This window comes from Trichoplusia ni, chromosome 24 (genome assembly GCF_003590095.1).
Source record: "Trichoplusia ni isolate ovarian cell line Hi5 chromosome 24, tn1, whole genome shotgun sequence".
Taxonomy (NCBI): domain Eukaryota; kingdom Metazoa; phylum Arthropoda; class Insecta; order Lepidoptera; family Noctuidae; genus Trichoplusia; species Trichoplusia ni.
In genome coordinates, this window is record NC_039501.1 from 620,213 (window position 1) to 642,069 (window position 21,857).

Genomic DNA, 21,857 nt, shown 5'->3' on the forward strand with positions numbered 1-21,857 from the left:
ATAAAATGTTTCAACGCATTTTAGAATTAAAAGGCTAAGTTTAGACTTTAAGTTCAGTCTAAGCCTTGGTATCTACATATAATGTACGCATTTTAATTTGTTAGAGAATATTAATTATTTAAAGCGAATCTTTGATGTGCGAGAGCTATTTTAATTACTTTGATCTCTACCATTTTGCTAAAGCATCAAATGTTTTAGGATTCATTATAAGAATTATTTCGGTCTTGGAGTACGCGCGTATGAAAAGCCTAGATTAGTTTGATGTATTTTGTTTTTAAGTTAATGTAATACCTCTTATGTTAAGTAAAGATTTGCTTAGTTTTTTAATTCTATTATAGTATTTTCTTTGACTAGACTTTTGTTTGTATTTTATAGACCGATTGAATATCTGACTTCTACAATATTTTAGACACAATCAATTAAACTGAATAGATTTGTCATAGCGTGAATACTTGAGCTTTACATCCAATTTAACTAGTTCAATTGTTATGATAATAAAACAAATGACAGCGGTATCCAACCCTCGGTAGGAGAAGTGGTTGATATACGAGTAGACAGTCAACAGTATCTACTTGTGTGAGTTATCATATTAACAAATGTATTTCTCTTTTGTTTCATGTCTGGATAAGCAGCAGAGTGACGTGGAAACGGTAAGTGAAATATGATATATATTATAACATTTTTTTTTCTCTAGCTTACTGTGTCCCACTGCTGGGCAAAGGCCTCCCCCAGATCCTTCCACGACTCTCTATTCTGGGCCGCATGGAACCAGCCTGCGCGGTAAGCGTTAAGGTCGTCTCGCCACTGCTTCCTAGGTATTATTACATAATTATTGAAAATTATAATTACAGTCAAATTAATTAAACTGTATTACCTAGTGGTTTCTTAGGTTTACGCGAATGTTAGACATTGAAATGAAACTACTTTTACGGATTTTATCGCGGTTTAATTTTAGATTTTAGTTCCCGACGTTTCGAAACCTTTGCAGGTATCATGGTCACGGGCAGACTGAGATGGCGTTCGTCTTGACAGAAGATGTTGCTCGTTCTACCTTCATATTTTAATTAATTATTTGTGGTCCGACCTACGCAGTATGAGCTCACTGTGTCTTGATGTATTACCTAGTAAAATTCTTAGATCTAATACCTTCTTGAGTCCATTTTCACAAATATTCTATGGATTTTGTTGATGAAATACTGTTACGATTAAAACCGTAGCTCCTCATATAAACCTTATTATGACTAATCGCAAAAGAGAGATCTGGAAGATCACCGAGGCATTTGCTGTGGGATCGAAAACATGCTGTATAAAAAAAAAATTGACACGGATAGAAAATTCTTTCTTTTAATTTTTTTTCTATTATATTTTAAATAGTCTAAAGAGTTTGTTACTAGAATAGTAATGATTGCAACCATAGCTCCTCATTTAGCCGTTTTGTTCGGGACCATTTGAAATAGTATTTAATCAGTCGACTATTGAATAGTTTCTATTCAATAAAATTAGATTTTCCGTTCACTTTGCAATCGTAATGATCTATAATTATCAGCTTTAAACGTTGTTATAAAATCATGTTTAATCGTTGAGCTTTTGATTTTATTTGCTATTTTTTTCAATGGATGTAATGAGTTGAATAAATGTTTAGTAAAATATATTTTTTTCAATTCTTAATTCTCAATTCTTTATTATAGCATTCCATGCTGTTCTGTTTAATTCCCATTTGTCTATATTTGTATTCCTAAAGTGTTAAATAAAAAATAAAATAGAAATAGGTTTTATTAAAAATTAAATTATGTTTTTGTCTTTTCTTAGCTACATTTGACATTCGACTTTTGTCTACGAACTAAGTCTTACCCACTTTTTGCTTTGTAGATCTTTAACCAATTAAAATAAACGTCTTCACTGAAACTTTTGTAAATAATTAGTTAGAACAAAAAGCACACACGATAATTACTGTCGGCCCTAAACCCTGTTATTTTCTATGCATATTTAATTAATAAGCATTTACATTGCAAATGTTAAACGGGATAAATTCTAGAGGTCGCTTCAATAGATGAGACTATTTTAGAATTAGTTGTCACCAAAGTAAGAAAACTTCATAAAATATTAGTTTAAATCTATATGGTCTTTTATGGATGGTTAAAGTAAGAATCTAATGAAAATAAATATTCTAAATACCGTCTTGGGTAGCCAGTTGCCTATCAGTAACATTTTATCTTAAATAGTCCAGCCGCATTGGAGATTTGTCAGGACAAACGGACTGACAAGAAAACAACACGAAAAACAAAAAAAAATTAAGCATTTTTTATCGTATTAGTTCACATTATTAGGCTATTGCCTCCCCCTTCTCTTCCGAAACTTCTCAAACTCTTACAACTCTCTTACATTTCTGGCTTCGTACGTTTTCATACCTGACAGGATCGTCACACCACCTACTCCATTGATGACCTTCAACGCTGTCCGTCCTCTGCGCTCTAGTTAGAATAAAATAGGTTTTTATTTGCATAGACAGTTGTAGACAATAGGCATTATATGATGAATAATAAAAACTTAAGAGACCAGATAATATCTTCTTATTTATTCTCTTTTCGATGACTACAATACTTCAACGAAAACTTGCAACTAGGTCCGTTTTGAAGCCGCTTCATTAAACTGTATATCTTCGACGAAACTTTTCACAAAGACGCCCTGACAGTTTGAGATTGTGCCCCCAAGGGGAAACAGAATTTAAAATTCCAACCCCTAACTGTTATAATAATTATATTATAAATTATGGGACTATGAATAACTAAATTATGGCCGGCTTTGGCTTATTTTAGTGGACGGTAATTATTAAATGTGTTACTATCGGCGTCTTGCATTATAAATAGGAAAACTGTTGAGTTAACGTTAAAGGTTTTATTATTTCCGAACATATGGGAGTTTATGAACAAACATGAGTTTTCTCAATTATTCATCGATATTAATGGGAGACGGAGCTCTGTTAATAATTTAATTGAGTAAAGGATAACTTTAAATTTACGTATTTGAGCAGAAAAAACTATTAAAAAGTGCTTCAAAGTTCAGAAAACTAAGCTAAAAATGTGTTGAAAATTGTAGAAAGTAGAAATGTCCCGCGGAATTTTATTTATCTATTTCTCTTTTATGTACTCGTTTATCAATAAGCTCGCCTTCTTGGAGACTTAGACAAATACAAGTAACCATTTTTAAGTTTCATAAAGGAAGAATTTACTACCGTATATCTCTAATACCCAATGTTTTATCAACAGCATCTTTGAATGCATAGTCTAAGCTATCAAATCACTTCAATTCCAGGAGGACACAACCTTCACGACTAAGTCGAGTCTAATCTTCGAGGCGACCCGCTTCGAGAACGGCCAGAAGTTCCATTGTGAGGCAGCCAATGAGGTCACCGTAGAGACCAAGGACCAACCCATGCATGCTACTAAAGAACTTGAGATTTGGTGTAAGTATATTGTTCATTTCGTCCAAAAAGGTAGGAAGATATTTTGATGAAATGAGATTGTATCTGTATCAAAAAGGTTTTATATTGGTTTTGTAGTATCTGTATAAAGGAGATGCCCATCTCTTAACTGTGATAAGTGATGATGTTATGTCAGAATGTTGTAACACGGTTTGAGAGTATTTACTTTTTTTAGCAATTATCGCGAGACTGATTCAATTTAAATAATGCAACGGTTTACTCACGCGTATTTATCGGTAGAGCCCGACTAGTTTCCTTAATCATGAGCTGACGCTCTTTATCAAAAAACTACCGAAGAACAAAATTTAATCCTTGTGTCGTGGTTTTCAAACATTCAAGTCACATGCTCGAAAACACCTAGATGGAGAAGAAGAAGCATTTGCCGATAGAACAGTAGCTTGTCCTAAGCGGGAATCGAAACCGCGACCGCGACCCCCGTGCAGTGGGCATAACGCGGCGACTCGGCAATCTGAAATATTTTCTAAATTAAAATACTTAAATAAGGACGTATATTATCGTCCTTATTTAAGTCTTTTACATGACTACTTTATTTCAGAATTTTATCTGTTAATTCTGTGCGCCTAGCTTTTTCTCCCAGTCTTAAAATCTTATCTTCAAATAGAATGTTTTAATTTACGAATGCAAATACTTAACTAGAAATCTTATTCAAAATTCCATTGAATAAGTCTAGGCCAAAAATTTCACATAGTATCTTAAAACATTGTTCTATTCTTTTCAGATCCCCCAATCGTTCGTGTGGAACCAAAGAATATAACAGTCGTTGAAGGATCGAAGCTGCTTCTAAAATGTGAATACGAAAGCAATCCATCCTCACTACTTGATGTCATTTGGTAAGTAACCAGTTTTTCTACTGTTTGTATGTCTATTTGTAAAGAACTTTGATTCACCTGTATGGTGATCACGCGATAAATTAGATGAGAATTTACTACCAATATCTTGTGGATGGCATTCGAATCGGAATGATGTAAATCGTACCTATGTATCCTAAATAAGGATCGTTCATATTGAATTTCAAAATTAGCTTATCCATAAAAAGTATAGATTAGATTAGAATATTCTTTATTGTACACCATGGAATTACAGCAGTGATGCTTAATACATACAATGTTAGGGTTAGTATACTATTTTATGCATTATTAAACATCACAACTAACTCTTTATAACAGCATTTTATATTGATAGGTGATAACTTTACCAGTCCTTTACTACTTCCACTCATTTAAATCATCCATCACTGCAGGTACCGTAACGGCGAGCGCGTGCCAGTGAACAACACGAGTCACTACGAGGGCGGCACCACCAATCAGCACTCGCTCATCATCCTGGACGCCAACGGCAGTGACATGGGCAACTACACGTGCGTCCTCAGCAACGTCGTCGGGAACGGTAGCAGTGAGGATAGCATCGATGTCAATGTTCTATGTAAGTTCTGAGTAAAAAACCTAGGTTAAAAAAATCCTATTGGTGCAAAGGCGTCTTCCCGTAAAAAGACAAAAGGAGGCATTGATCAGACTTGCTCAATGCACCTTCTGAGACCAATATAGTTCAGATGTAGAGCCATATACTGTCAAACCTAAAACTTATAAGACAAAATTACAGGAGCCTACTAAAGTTTTAAATAGATGCGGTGATATTGTTCAACGTGTTGATGATGTGTTCAATCATCATAATTTTATTCAAAAAATATATACATTCAAAAATCTTGCTTCAGTATTTTTAAACCTAATCCCATTACAATATTTTCAGTAGCCAAGTGCTATTTCTCCATTAACCATCACTTTCTAATTCCAGTCAAACCCCAAGTACGACTCACCATGAGTTCTCCAAGCCCCATCTTGGAGACAGATCATAAGAACGTGACGCTGACGTGTGAGGTGGTCTCCGGCAACCCGCCACTCCTGGACGAGGTCATCTGGTATCTGGATGGAGAGGTGCTGAAGCATCTGCCTGAGTGCAATGATACTGAGGGTGAAGGTATGTATTGTTAATTAACTATTCTGATTGCCTTAGTATGAAAAATGTTAGACTTACATGAAGACTAAACATTCGTAACATATGGGCGCCATCGAATCAGCTCCATTTTTATTGGGCATTTCATTCATGCGACCCGATGGGTTTACTACCATTCGAATCACAAGAGACGAGACCTTAAGTGGAGGCGCCAAGTCTACAAAAGCATTATAAGACGCCCTCCCAGCTTGATGGACCGATGATCAAAAAACGTAGCTCGCTTGGACTGGATGCTGATAGCGGAAAACTGGGTGTTATGGCTCGACGCGTGGAAGTCTTGTATTCGGCATCGAACTTCTATAGGCTGAACTGCTATCGACGAATCACACCCAGATTATAAACAAGCATTCACAGATCACATCAATCTATGTGGCCTATGCCACTCACCTGTCTATTCATTTACTTCGAGTTTCTACAACTGATTGAAGTTAAGGGCAAAATAACATTAATCTTGTTTATAATTCCAGAAAACTTATGCAACGAAGTGGATCCATCGATGCTGCTACTCCAGGACACCACGAAGAGTTTCCACGGGAACTACTCGTGCAAGGGAAAGAACTACGCCGGATGGGGAAACGAGAGTGCCAAGACTGAGCTGATTGTTAATTGTAAGTAGTATGTTTTGTATTCGTAGTCAAATACCACAGAAAGTGCAATTTTAATGAACCAGGAAAAGGCGTAGTTTAAAAAAAGGGGTCTTTTGGGGTCACTAGGAGGAGAACTGTTCGTGTATGTACAATGAGTTTAGCTTCTTATCAACGTCTCACTAACGCAGGTATTTCAGAGACCCCAAAATTAGTTAGCCATGGAGTATGATAATACTCCAAAACACAGACTAATCTAATTTAGTCTTAAACATTATCATATATTTTTGCTTTCAGATCCACCTGGTCCAGCGAAACTAACATACTCTCCGTGGCGGGTCGTGAAAGGCAAGAGTTTGGTGCTCAGCTGTAGCATAAAGGAGAAAGGGCGACCTGAAGCACATCGGTAAGCTTGTTAGAATTTCTTTGATGTCTTCAATGTTGTTTCGTGATATTTTTCCACGTAAAATTTAAAGATTTTTGTAAAAAGACATCTTGTGCCTTTATCAAAAAGTAAATAATGATAATGAGGAAAAATTATACTCAAGACTAGAAGGGACTTAGAAGGTGGAAGTACCTCTGTCTAACCGATGACTGAATTGAGTTTGGAGAAACTTGTGTTATGTGTATACGCCATAGTCTCATACTCGTTCTTTTTAACGGGACGACCTATTTTCCATAAATCCTGCATTATAGGTACCCAAATCAAATATAACCAAGTCAAATACTTCCTTAACATTGTTTCTATTATTCTCAGATTCCGTTGGACCCGCGGCGGTCGGCTAGTCAGTGACATCGTTTCTCAGAATTGGACCATAGACCCAGTGACTCTAGACCACAGAACCAACCTGTCCTGTCGAGGGATCAACGCAGGCGGTGAAGGAGAACAAGCTTTTACTTCTATTGATGTTTTGGGTGAGTACGAAGATAATGAGCTTAGGGTTGTTGATAGAAAAGAACAAAAAAAAATGAATAATATTGAGATAGATACTTTGAATTTATCTTATAGTAAGGCGTATTATGGTATATCCGATTTAAGACTGTTTTAGATCAGTGGGTGTTTAGTTCTGGAGTTATTAATTTTACTAATAATCAATTGTATGTAACAATACGCGTATCGTGTGTATTTAATGTTGAAAACTTCAGGTATAATATCTCCTTTGAGGTTTATTACAAAACAGAATATTAGAAAATATGTGTTAATATCGAGCTTATTAATTTTCCAGCACCACCCAGTTTCAAATATGCAATGAATCACTACAGTGGAGCGTTATATAAATCACAGGTGAGGTTTAAACATGTTTTGTTTACTAAGATATAGTATATTACATAGTACAGTACTTTAGTTGTTTAAAAATGCGGGAAGCCAAAAAATAATACTGAGATGACATGAACCATCGTTGGATTTGTATATTAGCATTTAGTTCTCACGCGACACGTGACCATTTACTCGTAGCTGGACCCTAACTAAGTAATCAATTTCTATGTTTACTACAACCAGCTTTTATTTTTTGTTTCCCGCTTGCAGCAGATATAAAATATAAAAGTAGAAAAGTAAAATATATTTTTCTTACCCCACTTTTCTTTTCATTATTTTTTATTAATGTTGTTGCTAACTGCTACTTTGCAATACTTAAAGGTTTCGTAGGTATTCATTGATTTCATTGCTGACCCTGGCATATAAGAGTTGCAATGACGGGCATGTATTGCTTGCTAGTCCCATTAAACAAATGCCAATCCACGAAATTTCTCTACTATTATATTTCCGAATTTCTATCAGCAAGAATGTTAAGATTTTATTCTCTTTTTAGAACATTTCGCTATCATGCACGGTGGAATGTGCGCCGTTGTGCAGCGTGCAGTGGCTGAAGGATGGCCAGCTCATCGACCCTCAGAAGACAGACCGGTACTATGTGGTGGAGAGACAGATAGAGCCGCAAGTCAATAGGAATGACTTCGAGGCTACAGAGTCAACTTTAGTAAGTACTGATAATTTACCTTAGGTTGATCTAAAGATATTTAAGGCAAATATGGAGTGGTTTAGGTCACCTTGCTAATGACTACGAAATTGACATGCTACTCTCATTCCACTCAACAATGGCAAAAACATCATCTTCAGGCTTATAACTTCCTATCGTTCTGCAAAACAGTCGTAAATATCGATTTAGTAAAAAAAATAACTTAGATAGTGCTACGACGATATTCCTGTAGAGATAGATGCCTTATTTTGGTAAGACCGGGAATCCCTATGGACATTCCTTAGGGGAGGAAAAGATTAATGTCAGACATTAGCGAAACCTAAACCTCCGTGCAACGTCGTCCACCTTTTGGTGTCGTTGAATGGTTTTTTTTGCGCTCCTTGATACTTTGTAGTGAAGATCCTCCTCCTATGTGTATGTACCCTCCCGCAGCACTGGAACATGTCGGCGTGGCCGGGGCGCGCGCTGGACCGCGCGGCGGACACGGCCAGCTACACGTGCCGCTCCTCGCGCAACCTCGCCGGCCCGCCCGTCAACAGCACCACCAAGTTCGCCGTCGAGTGTGAGTCTAACTTCTCCTGATTAGATATCTTAACTCTTTTATAGTGGTTTCTTAGGTTTACGCGAATGTTAGACATTGAAATGAAACTTCTTTTACGGATTTTGTCACGGTTTAATTTTAGATTTTAGTTCCCGACGTTTCGACACCCTTGCAGGTATCATGGTCACGGGAAAAGACGATACTCTTTACTGCTTCAGTCTTAGTTTAGGCCCTATTTAAAAAGCAACTCTATTTGTTTTCGGAAACTTAATATAATTTTATCGAGTATCCGTGTCTTTTAATTCGTTTTTATATTGATTTTGATAAAAATGTGCTACAGAGTATTTAAGGTTGAAGTTTGAAATGTAATCATATGAGTCCTTATTTTCAGATGAACCAGAAAACATTACAGTCACACCAAGTGTTGTGTCCGTCACCGAAAATGAGATTCCTGATAGAGTAGTGTGCTCAGCAAGGTAAGAGAACTGTTTTTATTCGTCTTGGCTTTACCGTATATGGTCTGAACCTGGCCTGGCTCATAGTAGGAGGATCGAGTTTAATTCCCGGTATCGATATTTCTTATTCAAGTCCAATGAAACAGTCAATTTCTGCGGTCAAGATAACTGCATCAGTGTAGGTATTGGAAATTAAAAAATTTAAAAGGCATGTTTATACGGGTCACTTCATAATGACTTCTCAGGAAAATCCCATTCATTGTGCTCCTTAACCTCAATTCATCGTTCTGGTGTATTTTCTATTTATTTACTTTCCTCTGCAGGGCAAATGCTCTTTACTCATACCATACCTCTGTACATAGCACCGATCCGGTAATCAAGTTATTAATTACTTCCTTAAAATTCCAGGGGCTTCCCAATGCCTTCATACGCGTGGCGCCGCGAGCACCCCAGCAAGGCGGGAGGCAAGGAGCATGGGAACAACTCCCTCATACTGTCATCATCGAACACACTGCTGCTGGGGCCAGTACAGAGGAAGGATGGCGGCAATTATGTCTGCGAAGCGTACAACAGACATGGATCTGTTAACACTACTGTATTTCTGGATGTTAGGTGTAAGTAACAATAATAACATCAAAACGCAATAATAAAAAGTAATTTTTAAAATCGCATCGGCAATCTTTATGATGAATGTAAATCTATTACGTAACGTAATAACAGTACACTGAACGGATTCTTCAATAAAAAATGGAGTTCCACGAGGGAGCATTTGGGGTCCATAAACAATTAATTACATTAAAACATATTTTGACATATAGCATGTTTAAAAGAATGTAAATTATTTCCCAGTTGTTCCTGAATGCGGTATCAAACAGATCGAAATGAACGGAGACCAAGTACTAGTCTGCACAGCGCACGCCAATCCTTCAACGGTAAGAAATGCATTCAAAATAAACAATTTCGTATAACAATGATTTTTAAACGACTACTAAATAAAAAGTATATACTGACCGCGGTAGTGTTGAGATCACCAAAGGCTAAAAGCAATTATAGGACAATAAAAAACACTTGATGATAATAAAGAAATTTTGATTATTCATTAAATATTTAAAAAAATGGTAGTGTTTAGTAGTAGCGCTCAACAGAGTCGAAAGCTTTAGCAAAACCTACATTTTGACTATCCCAAATGTTTCAAAAGGAAATGGCAATGTACAATTTAGTATTCCTAAACCATATTCACACCAAATACTTATAAAAATATTTTATTTCCCCAGGTATCTTTCTCATGGAAGTTAAAAAATGACAACGACAGTCTAACAGACGAGAAGATCTGGCAGCAAGGAATCCAGAGCTACCTGCGTCTTAGCACCAGCGTCGACGTGTACAGAACCTACCTGTGTTACGCGAACAACTCTGTCGGGATGTCCAGAGCTTGCGAGCGTGATGTTATGGGTAAGTGAAAAGCTTGGATTAGTAGTTCTTGTTTTGTCTGTTAACAGTTAAAAAAGTTTACTAATAATAATAATTTCTTAATCTAACTCTGTAATAATCTTAAGTGATCAATTTTGGATTTCTAATTGAGTTGTATCTACAATGTTTTTAGTTTAAGTATATCCATTAACATTATTAACATGTAGACAATAGATTAACATAATTAAAAGCATGGAAATTCGATATTTCCAGTAAAATTAGATCCTATGAGAATAGTTTAACAATTTTATCTGTAGTAAAAACATTTTTCTGGTTTACAGCCAACTTGGAAAGTTTTGGTAAGTGGGTTATGGAACTGGGTCATCATAATATTATGAAACTGTAAATTCAATGGTGTTGGGTACTGATTGTGGGCGTAAAACCTTGCTATATGAATAAACGTTAATACCAAATTTTACTAGTGCTTGTGAAACGATATGCTTACATACTGCCTTGAAAAATATCAACCAAAATATCATACATTCAGAATCGAGCATACTATCCACTGCATAAATAGCCATGTGTTATAAGTAGCAACCTAAAATCTCTGTGCGCGATAACGCGTGGGTTCGAACACCGCGTGGTACAAGAAAGTCTGGGTATCTGGTGCATATGAACACTTGTGGAACGATCATAAGATTCAAAATACAAACCAATTATTTCTAAAATGATATTCAGTCTTGCTTAGTACTTACTTCTTAGACTTCATGTGTTTCATAAACTCTTCAGGTACAAAAGTCTGGTGGCGGGACCAGCAGAAGTTGATCCTCATTGGTGGGATCGCCCTCGCCATCCTCGTCATCACTGTGATCCTCTGCATCATCATCATTTGCATCTGCAGGCGGATGAGGGCCAAGTCCAAGTGTAAGTCCACTTTTATCTTAAGCAAGTCCGTCTGTATGTCACATTGTATTAAATACATTATCGATAATGATGGTTATAGTAGCTTTTTCTGTTGGACTTATTTCATCATCGTTTTGTGTTGTTGCTATGGTATTAACAGCTTTATGAGTTGAGTGAGCGGTTTCTTAGAATTAATATTCACATTTGAGATTATTTCTTAAATTTGAATTTACAATTTTTGTTGTTTTTCAACGTTACATACAGACTTGACTATAATCGCTTGATTGATTTTGTAACTTTTGTATTTTTAAACTGTTTGTAATATAAAGCGTTTTAAATGTTAAATAACTAATTAATTTAATCATGTTTCCACATTTTATCGTTGTACAAAGTTTCAATGTTGTTCCTGTATTTAACAAGTATTAATTCCATGTGTATTTTAAAATTTCAATGTTTATCATCAAGAATGGCGAATTCATCATCATTTATATTAATATTAGATTTTTGTTCGGTTTTCCTTTTTTTGCAAAAACTAACTTTGTTTTCTTCATCCTATCTTTCCCGGATGCTGCTACTAAACACGACATCGTCAACTAACATACAAACATATAGACAATAATCCGGTCGAATTAGAGGAGCGAGAGAAGTAAGTTTTTTCCTTTTTTTCCTTTATTTTTTGTTAATTTTATCTTTTTAGAATGTCTAGTACTAGTCATTTTCATAAATTCCTAGTTTATTTTATCGATTTTAGGTATTGTTGGAAAGATTTTCTTTTGTCTCATCACAAGCTTTGCAATTCTTTTTGTTTATCTATTATCACAATTTTTGAAAACTTTCTAACAATAAAAAAAAAAAACCTGCTCCGATTATTTTAATAGTTCGTAGAATTAGTGGTACCAAGAAAAAGATCCGTCATTAGTACTCACATATTTATTTATCCCTCACATATATTATTTTATTAACAAACAATATTTATTATGTTTATTTAGTAACAATAATTTTGCAGTTACGCCATTGGTCCGAGCCGATTCATGGCATACGTTATCAATGCCTCCCTCAAGGTCACCTGTAGTTGTCCCCATGCCGAGACCTTGACCTTAAGGGTCAAGGACATATCCAAGGTCACTGAGTTTGAGTTTGAGTGAAGTGCTATGCTTGGACCAACGGCTGATAATTTTGGTTGAAAAAAAAATTGTTGTTAATAATGGTTTGACGGAGACTTCCGAAATATTTAGCCATTTTAATTGTTTTAACACAAAGCTCAAATAACCATGATTTTATTTTTAAATGCAATTTCAAACATGTAGTTAGTGAGTGTAAAAACGGATCAATTTAATTCGTTGCCCTTACTAATGTTTTAGCCAAAATCTCACTTTCCATCATAAATTATTTCATTACTGAAAACAATACATTTTCTTCCGTCATTCGTCAAATCATTTAAACCATCGTTTTAGCTGCTAGTCCAGCTTGACTAGAAAACAAATAGAGCATGTTTTTGTTTTATACTCTTAACAAAATAACACTGGTTTTCAAAATAATATCATATATTATTATTATTATTGTGTAATTAATAATTATTAATGTGTAGGTTCCTAACCGCATTAACCCCGGACGTTCTCAGATTGACTACAATTAATACTTCAGGTACATTTTTACTAAAAAGAAGAAAAAAAATCAGTTTTTGAGTTATTTAGATGGAGGATGCTTTCTTATTATTTCAACGCTGTTTGGCTAGATTTTTCTGAATTTTTGGCGTAAAGTGTGGACACAGTAGAATATTTTGAAGTAGACAATTGTCAAAATTATTGTAAAAAAATTTTTTTTTTTGGTATTTTGAGTGATGCATGAGTCGAGTTTTGGAAAGCATTCTTCTTGTCATTTATATTTTTTTTTGTTTTATCTATATATGTATGGTTTTTATAAGTAACTATGGCTTTTTATATCTTTAGTATATATTTATAGTTGTTTTTACTTTTATAATTGGTTACTGCTAACTACTATTTTTTTTTATTTTACTATGTATAAAACATTTATATATCATAGACAATAATAGGTTTTATCATTCATTGTGCGCTAAATGAAACTAGGTACCTTGATCAAAAATAACTTATCATTCGGTTAGACTATTAGTTTTATGATATAACACAAATCCATCGCATGTTCTAAAATCCTCTTTTTCTCAATTCAGTCCGGACGGTAGTTGCATTAACGAGGTTTCGATCGCGCAATCAATTATATCGCAAGCTTTACCCGCACTCTCACCAAGGCTAAGCCTTTCGTTCAGTCCAAAAACGACAGACCGAACGAGACTGGTCGACTCGAGTTATCCCCACAACTTAGAAATGAACAAAATTGAGGAAAATCCCACAACTCCACAATCCCCAAACGAAAATGAAACGAACGAAGAAACTGAATTACAAACACCGAAAACTGAACCTAAAGTTGATTCGAATAAGATCCAAACTGTAGTGACTCCTAGCAAATGGCCATTGAAACCTGGAGTGTTAGTTCATGTGAATTCGAATCATACGTTAAGTCCTAAAAATCAAGCGCGATTACAACAAGCGGCTGTAGAAGAATCGAATCTAGGTCTACTTGAAAGAAACCAGACTGAAGACAAATCACCTAAAGTGGAGTACTCAAAGAAAAATGGGAAACCAAGACAGAGTGTTGTGACGGGAATATTTAAAAATCTTCGAAGGAAAAGTGAAGACTCCGATGACGATAGTGGGAAATACAAGAAAATAAACAAAAGCAACAAACGAGCAATGAATTTGGTTAATATGAATAAACCGGGATATGTGTTACCAAAAAACCGTTTGAGGTCCTTGTTCCAAAGCGAAAAGCCTAACATTATAGTCACTGAAGGAGGTAGTTCTCATAAACATAATTATTTGGATGATAATGAGTGGCACAATATTCATACAAAAGTAAATCTTATCGTATAAGCAACAAAGTCAAAAATTTGACAAATTAATCTTTCACAATTTTGTTTCTCATGCTTTGTTTTTGTTATCAGTATTATTGAATCACACATTATCACGAAACACAATACTTAAGTCACACTCACATTTCGAAACTTTTTTCGGCCTTTGCTTTTAAAATTCTATTGCTTTTGCATGTTATATGAATATTGAACACTTAACAAGTCTAGAAACTTTTGCACATTTAGTTATTGCCACGAATTTATTTAGTAGTAACTATAACTATTTCAATGATGAAGGAAGCGAAAAGAAATCTGCTATTGATAATTTTATAAAAGTTAAGGAAGAAAACATACCTAAATCTTTATTGATAAATGGCAACAAGGCATAATTTGTAAAAAATCTTTTGAAATCCTCAATATCAAGTAATCTTATATAATTATGCTTTTATTCCTAAAACAATTCATTCTAATGTATCTTAATACCCTTTCTTGACTTGTTTCCTGTTGCGATCTTTTGCTTTTTCGCTTGCACGATTTTATTTTGCAATGTTTTTCAATGTGAGCATGTTTTTAGTCGTGTCGTTCAAAAGGCCTGATAAGATTGTCTCGACTAGTGCCAAAGTTAAACCATTTACTGATGAACAACCAAGAAATACGAGAAAACGCAAAAAGCCGGGCGATAGTAAGTAGAGCATGCTTTCTGTTTTATGCTTGTTTGACTGTATTTTTTTATAATTAAATTGAACAAATAAAAATCAAACAACCAAATAATATGTCTTACACGATGTTACCTAAAAGGTCAGCTATCTTAAGCAAAAGTAGATGTTTGTGTAAACGTAAATATAAGTATAGTGCCCTTGAAATAAATCTATCATCAATAATTGTTAATTTCTATATATGAAAAATCTAAATTTTTGTGCCCGAATTCCCAAAATCATTTATTTTTTCAAATAGATACTTTCCCAATAAGTTTCTATCTTAGTAATACGATAACAGATTTAATAATCCATAATAGAGTCATTCTTTCAAACGCCGTATAATTTTTGCCTCGGATTTTCCCAAATACTAAATTGATTTAACTTCCACCAGGCCCACCTTCGAATGGCGTAGATAATGCAGCAAACGGCAACCTTGGAACGGACAACCCCGGGCTCTACGAGAACCTGCCGTTCCACGGACTACAACAACCACCCAATAAGGTATGCTTTGGACAAACACAATAAACTATCAATGATGTAATTTAGTTTTTCAGTAACAATTTTAGACGATTTTTTTTTTACTCACCTTACTAATAATAATATGTCAGTTGTTAAAGTACTTACCGCCATGTTTTAAAGTTATACAGTGCAGATATGAAGTGAGAATGAGTAATATACCGCGTAAAGCGGAATATTACTTTAAGTAGTGGGTGGTAACACCCCAAATCAAGATCTAGGAGAAAAGAAAATAGGATTATTAAATGATGTAACGGTTTACTCACGCTAGCATAGTTTCGGACCCAACTGGAGACCTTAAGCATGAGCAGGATCAGACGTCTTAATGTCATGTCTTAAATACGCGTGGGTAAACCGTTACATCATTTAATAATGAATCATTCTCACGATAGTTACTATAAAAAAAATAGGATATACATTGCTAATGTATCATACACACATGAATACACATTTAAAAAATAACGCATGTATAGAGTAATATTTAAAACAACAGTTTTGCTAACCTCGTGTGATTTAATAGAAGTTACTGAAGAACTAAATTAATAACTCACAATTTTAACTTTTTTGTTTTCTTAATCATGTTTTGTTTTGCTTGAATTATAATTTGCATTTGTTTTTGTTTCATGTTCATTTAATTTGCATGTAAAGCCCGTGCAAGCGATACAGCCTCGAGTTATTGAAACTAACCCTAAACCAGCGAAAGGAATAGAAGCGTTACAAAAACAGCTGACTACAAACCCCTCGTTCACGCCTAGGATTGTGTGCCCGCCATTTGTGCAAAACGCTATAGGCTACTCAATGGCTTCAAACTCTCAATACTCGTACGGAATTCCAGTATTATCACCCATCCAACAAATGTATCCATTGCATCAAACTGTACTTTTAAATCCTTACTTACCGCCAATGCAGACTTCGTTCCTAAAACAGTTCCCAACGATCGATGAGGAAATCCCAGAAACAGATAAAAGAAAATTCTCCTCATTAAACACTAGGGTACATAGAAAACCACCACAGTTTCAGTCCATGAGAATAGTTAGAAAACGAAATATAGAAAGATTTTATCCTAACACTGAATACGGAGAAAATTTTAATGAAATCAATAATAATAAGAACGCGTCTGAAACTGCTAACGAAGATACAATTTATGTAAATTGTCCTTCCCTACTTAAAGTCAGATCTAATATCAGTGGAGTGGAACAATTTGAAAATCTAACAGACTCAATACAAGTCTGTGATGAGACTGATTTAAATCAATCAACTACTTCCCTAAACAGACCAGTACCAGCTCCTAGAACAAAAATATCACCATTCGCATCTCCATCCAAAACAGACCATGTCTACGTTAATCTTTCCATGCCTTTAATTAATACTAAGTTTTCTAAATCTATTGATACGATTGATGCTCCAGTAAGACCGACAAAATCTGCTGAAGATATTTCTAAAACTAAATTCTCAAATACTAAGACTGATGATAGTGATAACAGCGATGAAGAAAAAGAATCTGATGACAAAGCAGATTTTACTAAACCTAACATAATAGGCGCGACTCCTAAGAAGAACCTCTCCATTACATTACCATCTACATCATTAGTTAGGTCTGTAGTCAGGCAGTTGAACGATGAGGGAATAAACAAAGTCGGTTTGCCAAAGAAGCAAGTGATACCACCAAATAAAACCTTACAAATACCTAAGCTAGCCGAGAAACCGGTTCCAAAAAGATCAGTTGTGAAACGTAGTCACTCAGTGCAAAGTAGTTTGACTGCGGATAGTGATAGCACTCAGGTATTAATGCTTTTTTTCATTAATTTCTCTGTTTTATGTTCCTTCTGGCTAATGTGTGTGTTCTAATCACTAACCAACTAATTTCCTTTTCAGAATACTAACATACTCCAACAACAGTACATGCAAAAACGTAATCATTTTACAAATTTAAGCAATAAAGGGAAGAACAAGAAAAACTTTCAAATACCACTACAAAAACACCATAGCTTCTGTTACTTCCAACCAATCAGAGTCGATAAAAGAATTCCTGTCGATCAGGAGAGGTCCTACAACAACACTATTGGACCGTTAATCTATCAGCCTTCAGAGACACAGTATTACACAAAAACTTTAAACAGAACGAGAGAAAAGAACAGTCAGAAACTAAATCGTTTGAAAAAATCTGAAAGTCTCAGAGAGAAATTATCATGTGTCGGTATTTATGATAATTATGAGAAACCCGACTACCCAGAGCCTGAATACAATGAATCAGAAAGAAAATCCTACTTACAGTTACTCAAAGGCAACTACATATCAAATTCAACGAGAAATTTGGGTCCCGAAAATTTTAGTTCAAACTACTCGGGTTCGAAAGATGATAAGCCTAAACAAAAAAAGTTAGTGTATGCCGATTTAGCTTTAGGTAATCATAATTTGAAGTTTAAAAACACTGTCAATTCAAATAGACATTTGTATGATACGTATACAGTAGGTTCTGATAGTGCTAACAAAGATACTAACAGTAGTTATAAGAATATGTCTAATCAGAGAAAAAGCGGTCATGGGCAACCGCGAAGTGACTACGCTACTCTCAAATTTAATGAGATCGATGTCTGAAAGGTGAGTTATATTAATGAGCTAGTTTATAAAGCTATAGCTTTTGTGGAGTTTTGATACCATGCCAGTTCCTCCTTATAACTCCTTATAATGACTTTTAGCTTATTCCTATTTTGGAATGTTGTATTTTAAACCAATGAGTAAGAGATTGGTTTTTGAAAAGGTATTTTTGGATGGAACTTTTATGGCGTTAGAACTTCAGAACTAAACTGTTTTTTTATAAACCATATTTCTAATTCACACTTTATACACAGATCAGAACACACTTTTATAATATGATTCAATATTTCTAGATAAAATACCCATGACAATGAAAAAAACCCTGATCAATTAAATCTTTTTCTATAAAATATTATCGATAATTGTTATTTCTCTCTCTTTTTATTGGCTAATTTACGTGTAATGAATTACAAAGTATAATTATTTGTATGGTAATATGTGCCTAAGTGGAACACAGTTGCTTTCACAGCATGAATATTCGACACGCCATGAAAGCCTTATAATATAATTGCCTATTTTGAATGATACTCATACATTTACGAAAAAAAAATTCATAAAAAATATATAAAAAGAAACCAATCATAAATTACAAGATTAAATATACCTATAAGCATATGAAGTATACATTTTTTAATAAATAAAAATAAAACCAAGCATTTTTAAAGCATTGTCTATTTAATATAAATTTATTAAAACTTTTATCATGTAAATGTATGAATATTCAAGTAGCATGTTTTCGTAATGTTGTGACGTTTTTTTATATTTTCTTCTAGGAACGCTTTACCAAGAGTGACACGTACATTTTTTAAATAAGAGGTAATTTTTTCAAAATTAATTTCATGACATTTGCTTATTTATCAATCATCGCTTATAAAATTATCACATTCTACTAATTGGTTCTAATATAAAATAAATTACTGTTTTTTTTGAAAATTAAAAATATGTATAATTAATATTGGACTAAAAACTGGCAAGGGCAAAAATAATATGAATTTATTTATTTATGTATTTTATAAAACTAAATAAATAATTTAATATTCGTTATAATTTATTGTTGCACTTAACACATATTACCATTGTATTTTATGTATGTGATCTTTTCTAATAAAAAAAAAATACACAAAAAAAATAAAAACATTTTTTTTGTTTTCTTTAGCCATTTAGACCCGAAGACCAATTCATATATGCCGACGCTGACTTTAAGGACTACGGGCCCATAAACTACAAGGCGGCATCGATCTACGCTCAAATGAAAAAAGTTAAAGAACAACAAAAATTACAGGAAATATACGATAAAGAAAACGAAGATATGCTGTGATTACGATTTGGTTGTCAAAAGAAAAAAAAACTTTTTTGTGACTTTATTTTTACTGTAAATGCTTTTTTTTTTTTACTTTAGTCTCTGCAATCATTTTGTGTTTTTAAAAGTCATTTCAAAAGCGCCGTTAATATATTTTAAGATTATTTTTAAAATATGCAAAGTAAATCTCATTTTTTACGTAACATTTTAACTTGTGACTTAATATACATAAGGTTCTTTTTAATGTAAACTCGTTGCCAAAAATATTTAAGTACAATTTTTTGGTGCTTTTTGCATTTTTTATGCAAAAACCCAGCTTTTTACTTTTAATGTTATAACGAATAACTGTCATTAATTTATATTTTGTTTATAAGTTAAGCAACGAATGTTAAGTATCGCATTTTGTAATTTTTTTTGTACTTAAATTAAGTTATTTTAATCGTTGAATCGTAACTATGTAAACTTATTATTCTTTTACTTTTGCTTTAAGATTTTTTCCTTTTTTAATTCTTTGATCAACCAAGTAATCAAAAATATTGTAATAATAAAACCTCCGACTATCCTGTGTTTGTACATTTTAGAAGGTTGTCGTAAAATATTGTAAATAAAAATAGATTTCTTATATTAATGTAACTATGAAAAGATCTAGTTGTCATGTTAGTATGAATTTTGTGCTAAATTATTTGTTATTACGCTGACACTTAGAGTAAAAAGATATATTTTTCTTTTAATTTCTAAAGTTCCCTGCGGAAAAAAATGCAACGTTACTATAAAATGTTTTTTTTTCTTATTTGTACAACTATTTAAGTAGATAGCAAAGTTTTCTAGACATTTTTAAACTAAAACGAGATTGAGTCATCGAATCTCTTGTGCTGAAATTCACGTCACGCAATAAGAATATTGTACTATGCCAGAAAAAAATGTATCTAATCTTATTAAAAATTCTGATGTCATCACTTAGATACTAATTGATAATTATCATTGGCATGGACCAGCGCTTTTCAAATCAGCCGTCAAGTCACGCATAATTTCCAGTAAGAAAAATAAGTAATTAGATATTTATGATAAAAATTTACCTAAGATCAGATGCAACACAATACCTAACTTACCAAAAAAAAACACCCAAACTCAATCTTTTTATTGAAATTTATATTTTTTAAGAAATTTAGTGTTGTGACTTCTTTTTCTAAAATAAATATTACAGGTCAAAGTTTAAGTCGGTTTCTACAAAATCCGTTATCTATTATTTACGTGGTTCAGAAGTAGTTTGATACGCGAAAATAACCCCACTGGTCTGTCTCGTGCTGTCTCTTGACGCTTCTTATCTTCAATCCGCCACAAGGCACAGCGTGTTCCAATCAATTTTACATAAAAAAATGATAAATAAACCCATATACATTAACAATTACAGATTATGTTTTTTATGTTCTTTTTAATCACGTTTTTGTTGACGTCATTACGATAAGACATTTTTTAATTATGTCATCAGATGTTGTCTAACACGTGGTCCGTGGGTGTGACTCAGTTTTAGAGATTCGGTTACAAAACTTCATGATTTTAATAAGAAAACTTTGCTCTTTTACTTGAATACGAATTGAAAAATTATGCCAATAATATGTAGTTTCGATGTTTTTTTCGTTTATATTTACTACCGACGTTGAATTCATAATGTAATATTGTAATATTTTGGTTTCCTTTTTGGGGTGTACATAAGATATAATTTCGAACAGCACAGTATTGCTTCAAGTAGGTTGACAACACATAGAGATTTTAATATCCGTCCAAGCGGGAATGTTTACAAAGATTTGTTGATTTTTAGCTAAAAACCCTCGTCTTTGTAAATTTTAGTGTAAATTACAGTTATGGTGTAAAATATTAGTCGAAAGACCTAAGACTATCCAAAGATAGATGAATTAGGAATCATGGATTGTGCAAATTTATGGATTTGCTGAAGTACAGTCGTGTTCACAGTGTATCACTGAATGGCCCGTAGCGCAATCGGCATTTATTTTTTCTTTTTTTCTCACCGATTTTTTTACTTTTATAAAACTTTTTTTTCATTTAGTTACTGGTTAGAGATCTGTGTAACATCGCTTTTATTAATGACTTTATTGATGTAAATGTGATAATAGTATTTTTCTACTGTCTCGGTTCCAGGAAATTGTTTTAAATGGAATCTTTACAGCTTCATATTAAGTTTTTCTTCGAACGTCGTGATTAAACAAAAAATGTGAGACTAAAACAATTTTTCGTACTTATTAGTTTTACTGTCGTACTAATGTAAATAAAATGAGCGAAAAAATAATAAAATATCGGTAGAATATTTTCCATTACAAAAATATTTTTTTTATTTTTATTTTGGGAAATGCTTTGACGGTTTATTTCTCCGATATTTTTTTATTTTTTTTAAGTAAATAAAGCACTAGAGATGTGCT

At 33.6% G+C, this 21,857-nt stretch overlaps 1 protein-coding gene across 1 annotated transcript in view; it reads left to right on the plus strand.

Moving 5' to 3' along the window:
- Nucleotides 1-19,327, plus strand: part of LOC113505070 — a 117,852-nt gene extending 98,525 nt beyond the window's left edge. The window contains exons 5-28 of the mRNA XM_026887577.1: nucleotides 633-650; nucleotides 3,313-3,463; nucleotides 4,221-4,332; nucleotides 4,743-4,924; nucleotides 5,294-5,476; nucleotides 5,980-6,120; nucleotides 6,394-6,502; nucleotides 6,854-7,011; nucleotides 7,323-7,381; nucleotides 7,908-8,075; nucleotides 8,508-8,637; nucleotides 9,008-9,092; nucleotides 9,480-9,685; nucleotides 9,921-10,003; nucleotides 10,346-10,523; nucleotides 10,823-10,840; nucleotides 11,271-11,405; nucleotides 11,997-12,030; nucleotides 13,573-14,255; nucleotides 14,885-14,992; nucleotides 15,400-15,509; nucleotides 16,173-17,306; nucleotides 17,400-18,125; nucleotides 19,279-19,327. Of these exons, the coding sequence (XP_026743378.1) occupies nucleotides 633-650; nucleotides 3,313-3,463; nucleotides 4,221-4,332; nucleotides 4,743-4,924; nucleotides 5,294-5,476; nucleotides 5,980-6,120; nucleotides 6,394-6,502; nucleotides 6,854-7,011; nucleotides 7,323-7,381; nucleotides 7,908-8,075; nucleotides 8,508-8,637; nucleotides 9,008-9,092; nucleotides 9,480-9,685; nucleotides 9,921-10,003; nucleotides 10,346-10,523; nucleotides 10,823-10,840; nucleotides 11,271-11,405; nucleotides 11,997-12,030; nucleotides 13,573-14,255; nucleotides 14,885-14,992; nucleotides 15,400-15,509; nucleotides 16,173-17,306; nucleotides 17,400-18,122 (4,908 nt within the window). The 3' untranslated portion in view covers nucleotides 18,123-18,125; nucleotides 19,279-19,327. The remainder of the gene's footprint in view (nucleotides 1-632; nucleotides 651-3,312; nucleotides 3,464-4,220; nucleotides 4,333-4,742; nucleotides 4,925-5,293; nucleotides 5,477-5,979; nucleotides 6,121-6,393; nucleotides 6,503-6,853; nucleotides 7,012-7,322; nucleotides 7,382-7,907; nucleotides 8,076-8,507; nucleotides 8,638-9,007; nucleotides 9,093-9,479; nucleotides 9,686-9,920; nucleotides 10,004-10,345; nucleotides 10,524-10,822; nucleotides 10,841-11,270; nucleotides 11,406-11,996; nucleotides 12,031-13,572; nucleotides 14,256-14,884; nucleotides 14,993-15,399; nucleotides 15,510-16,172; nucleotides 17,307-17,399; nucleotides 18,126-19,278) is intronic.
- The last annotated feature ends 2,530 nt before the right edge of the window (nucleotides 19,328-21,857 follow it).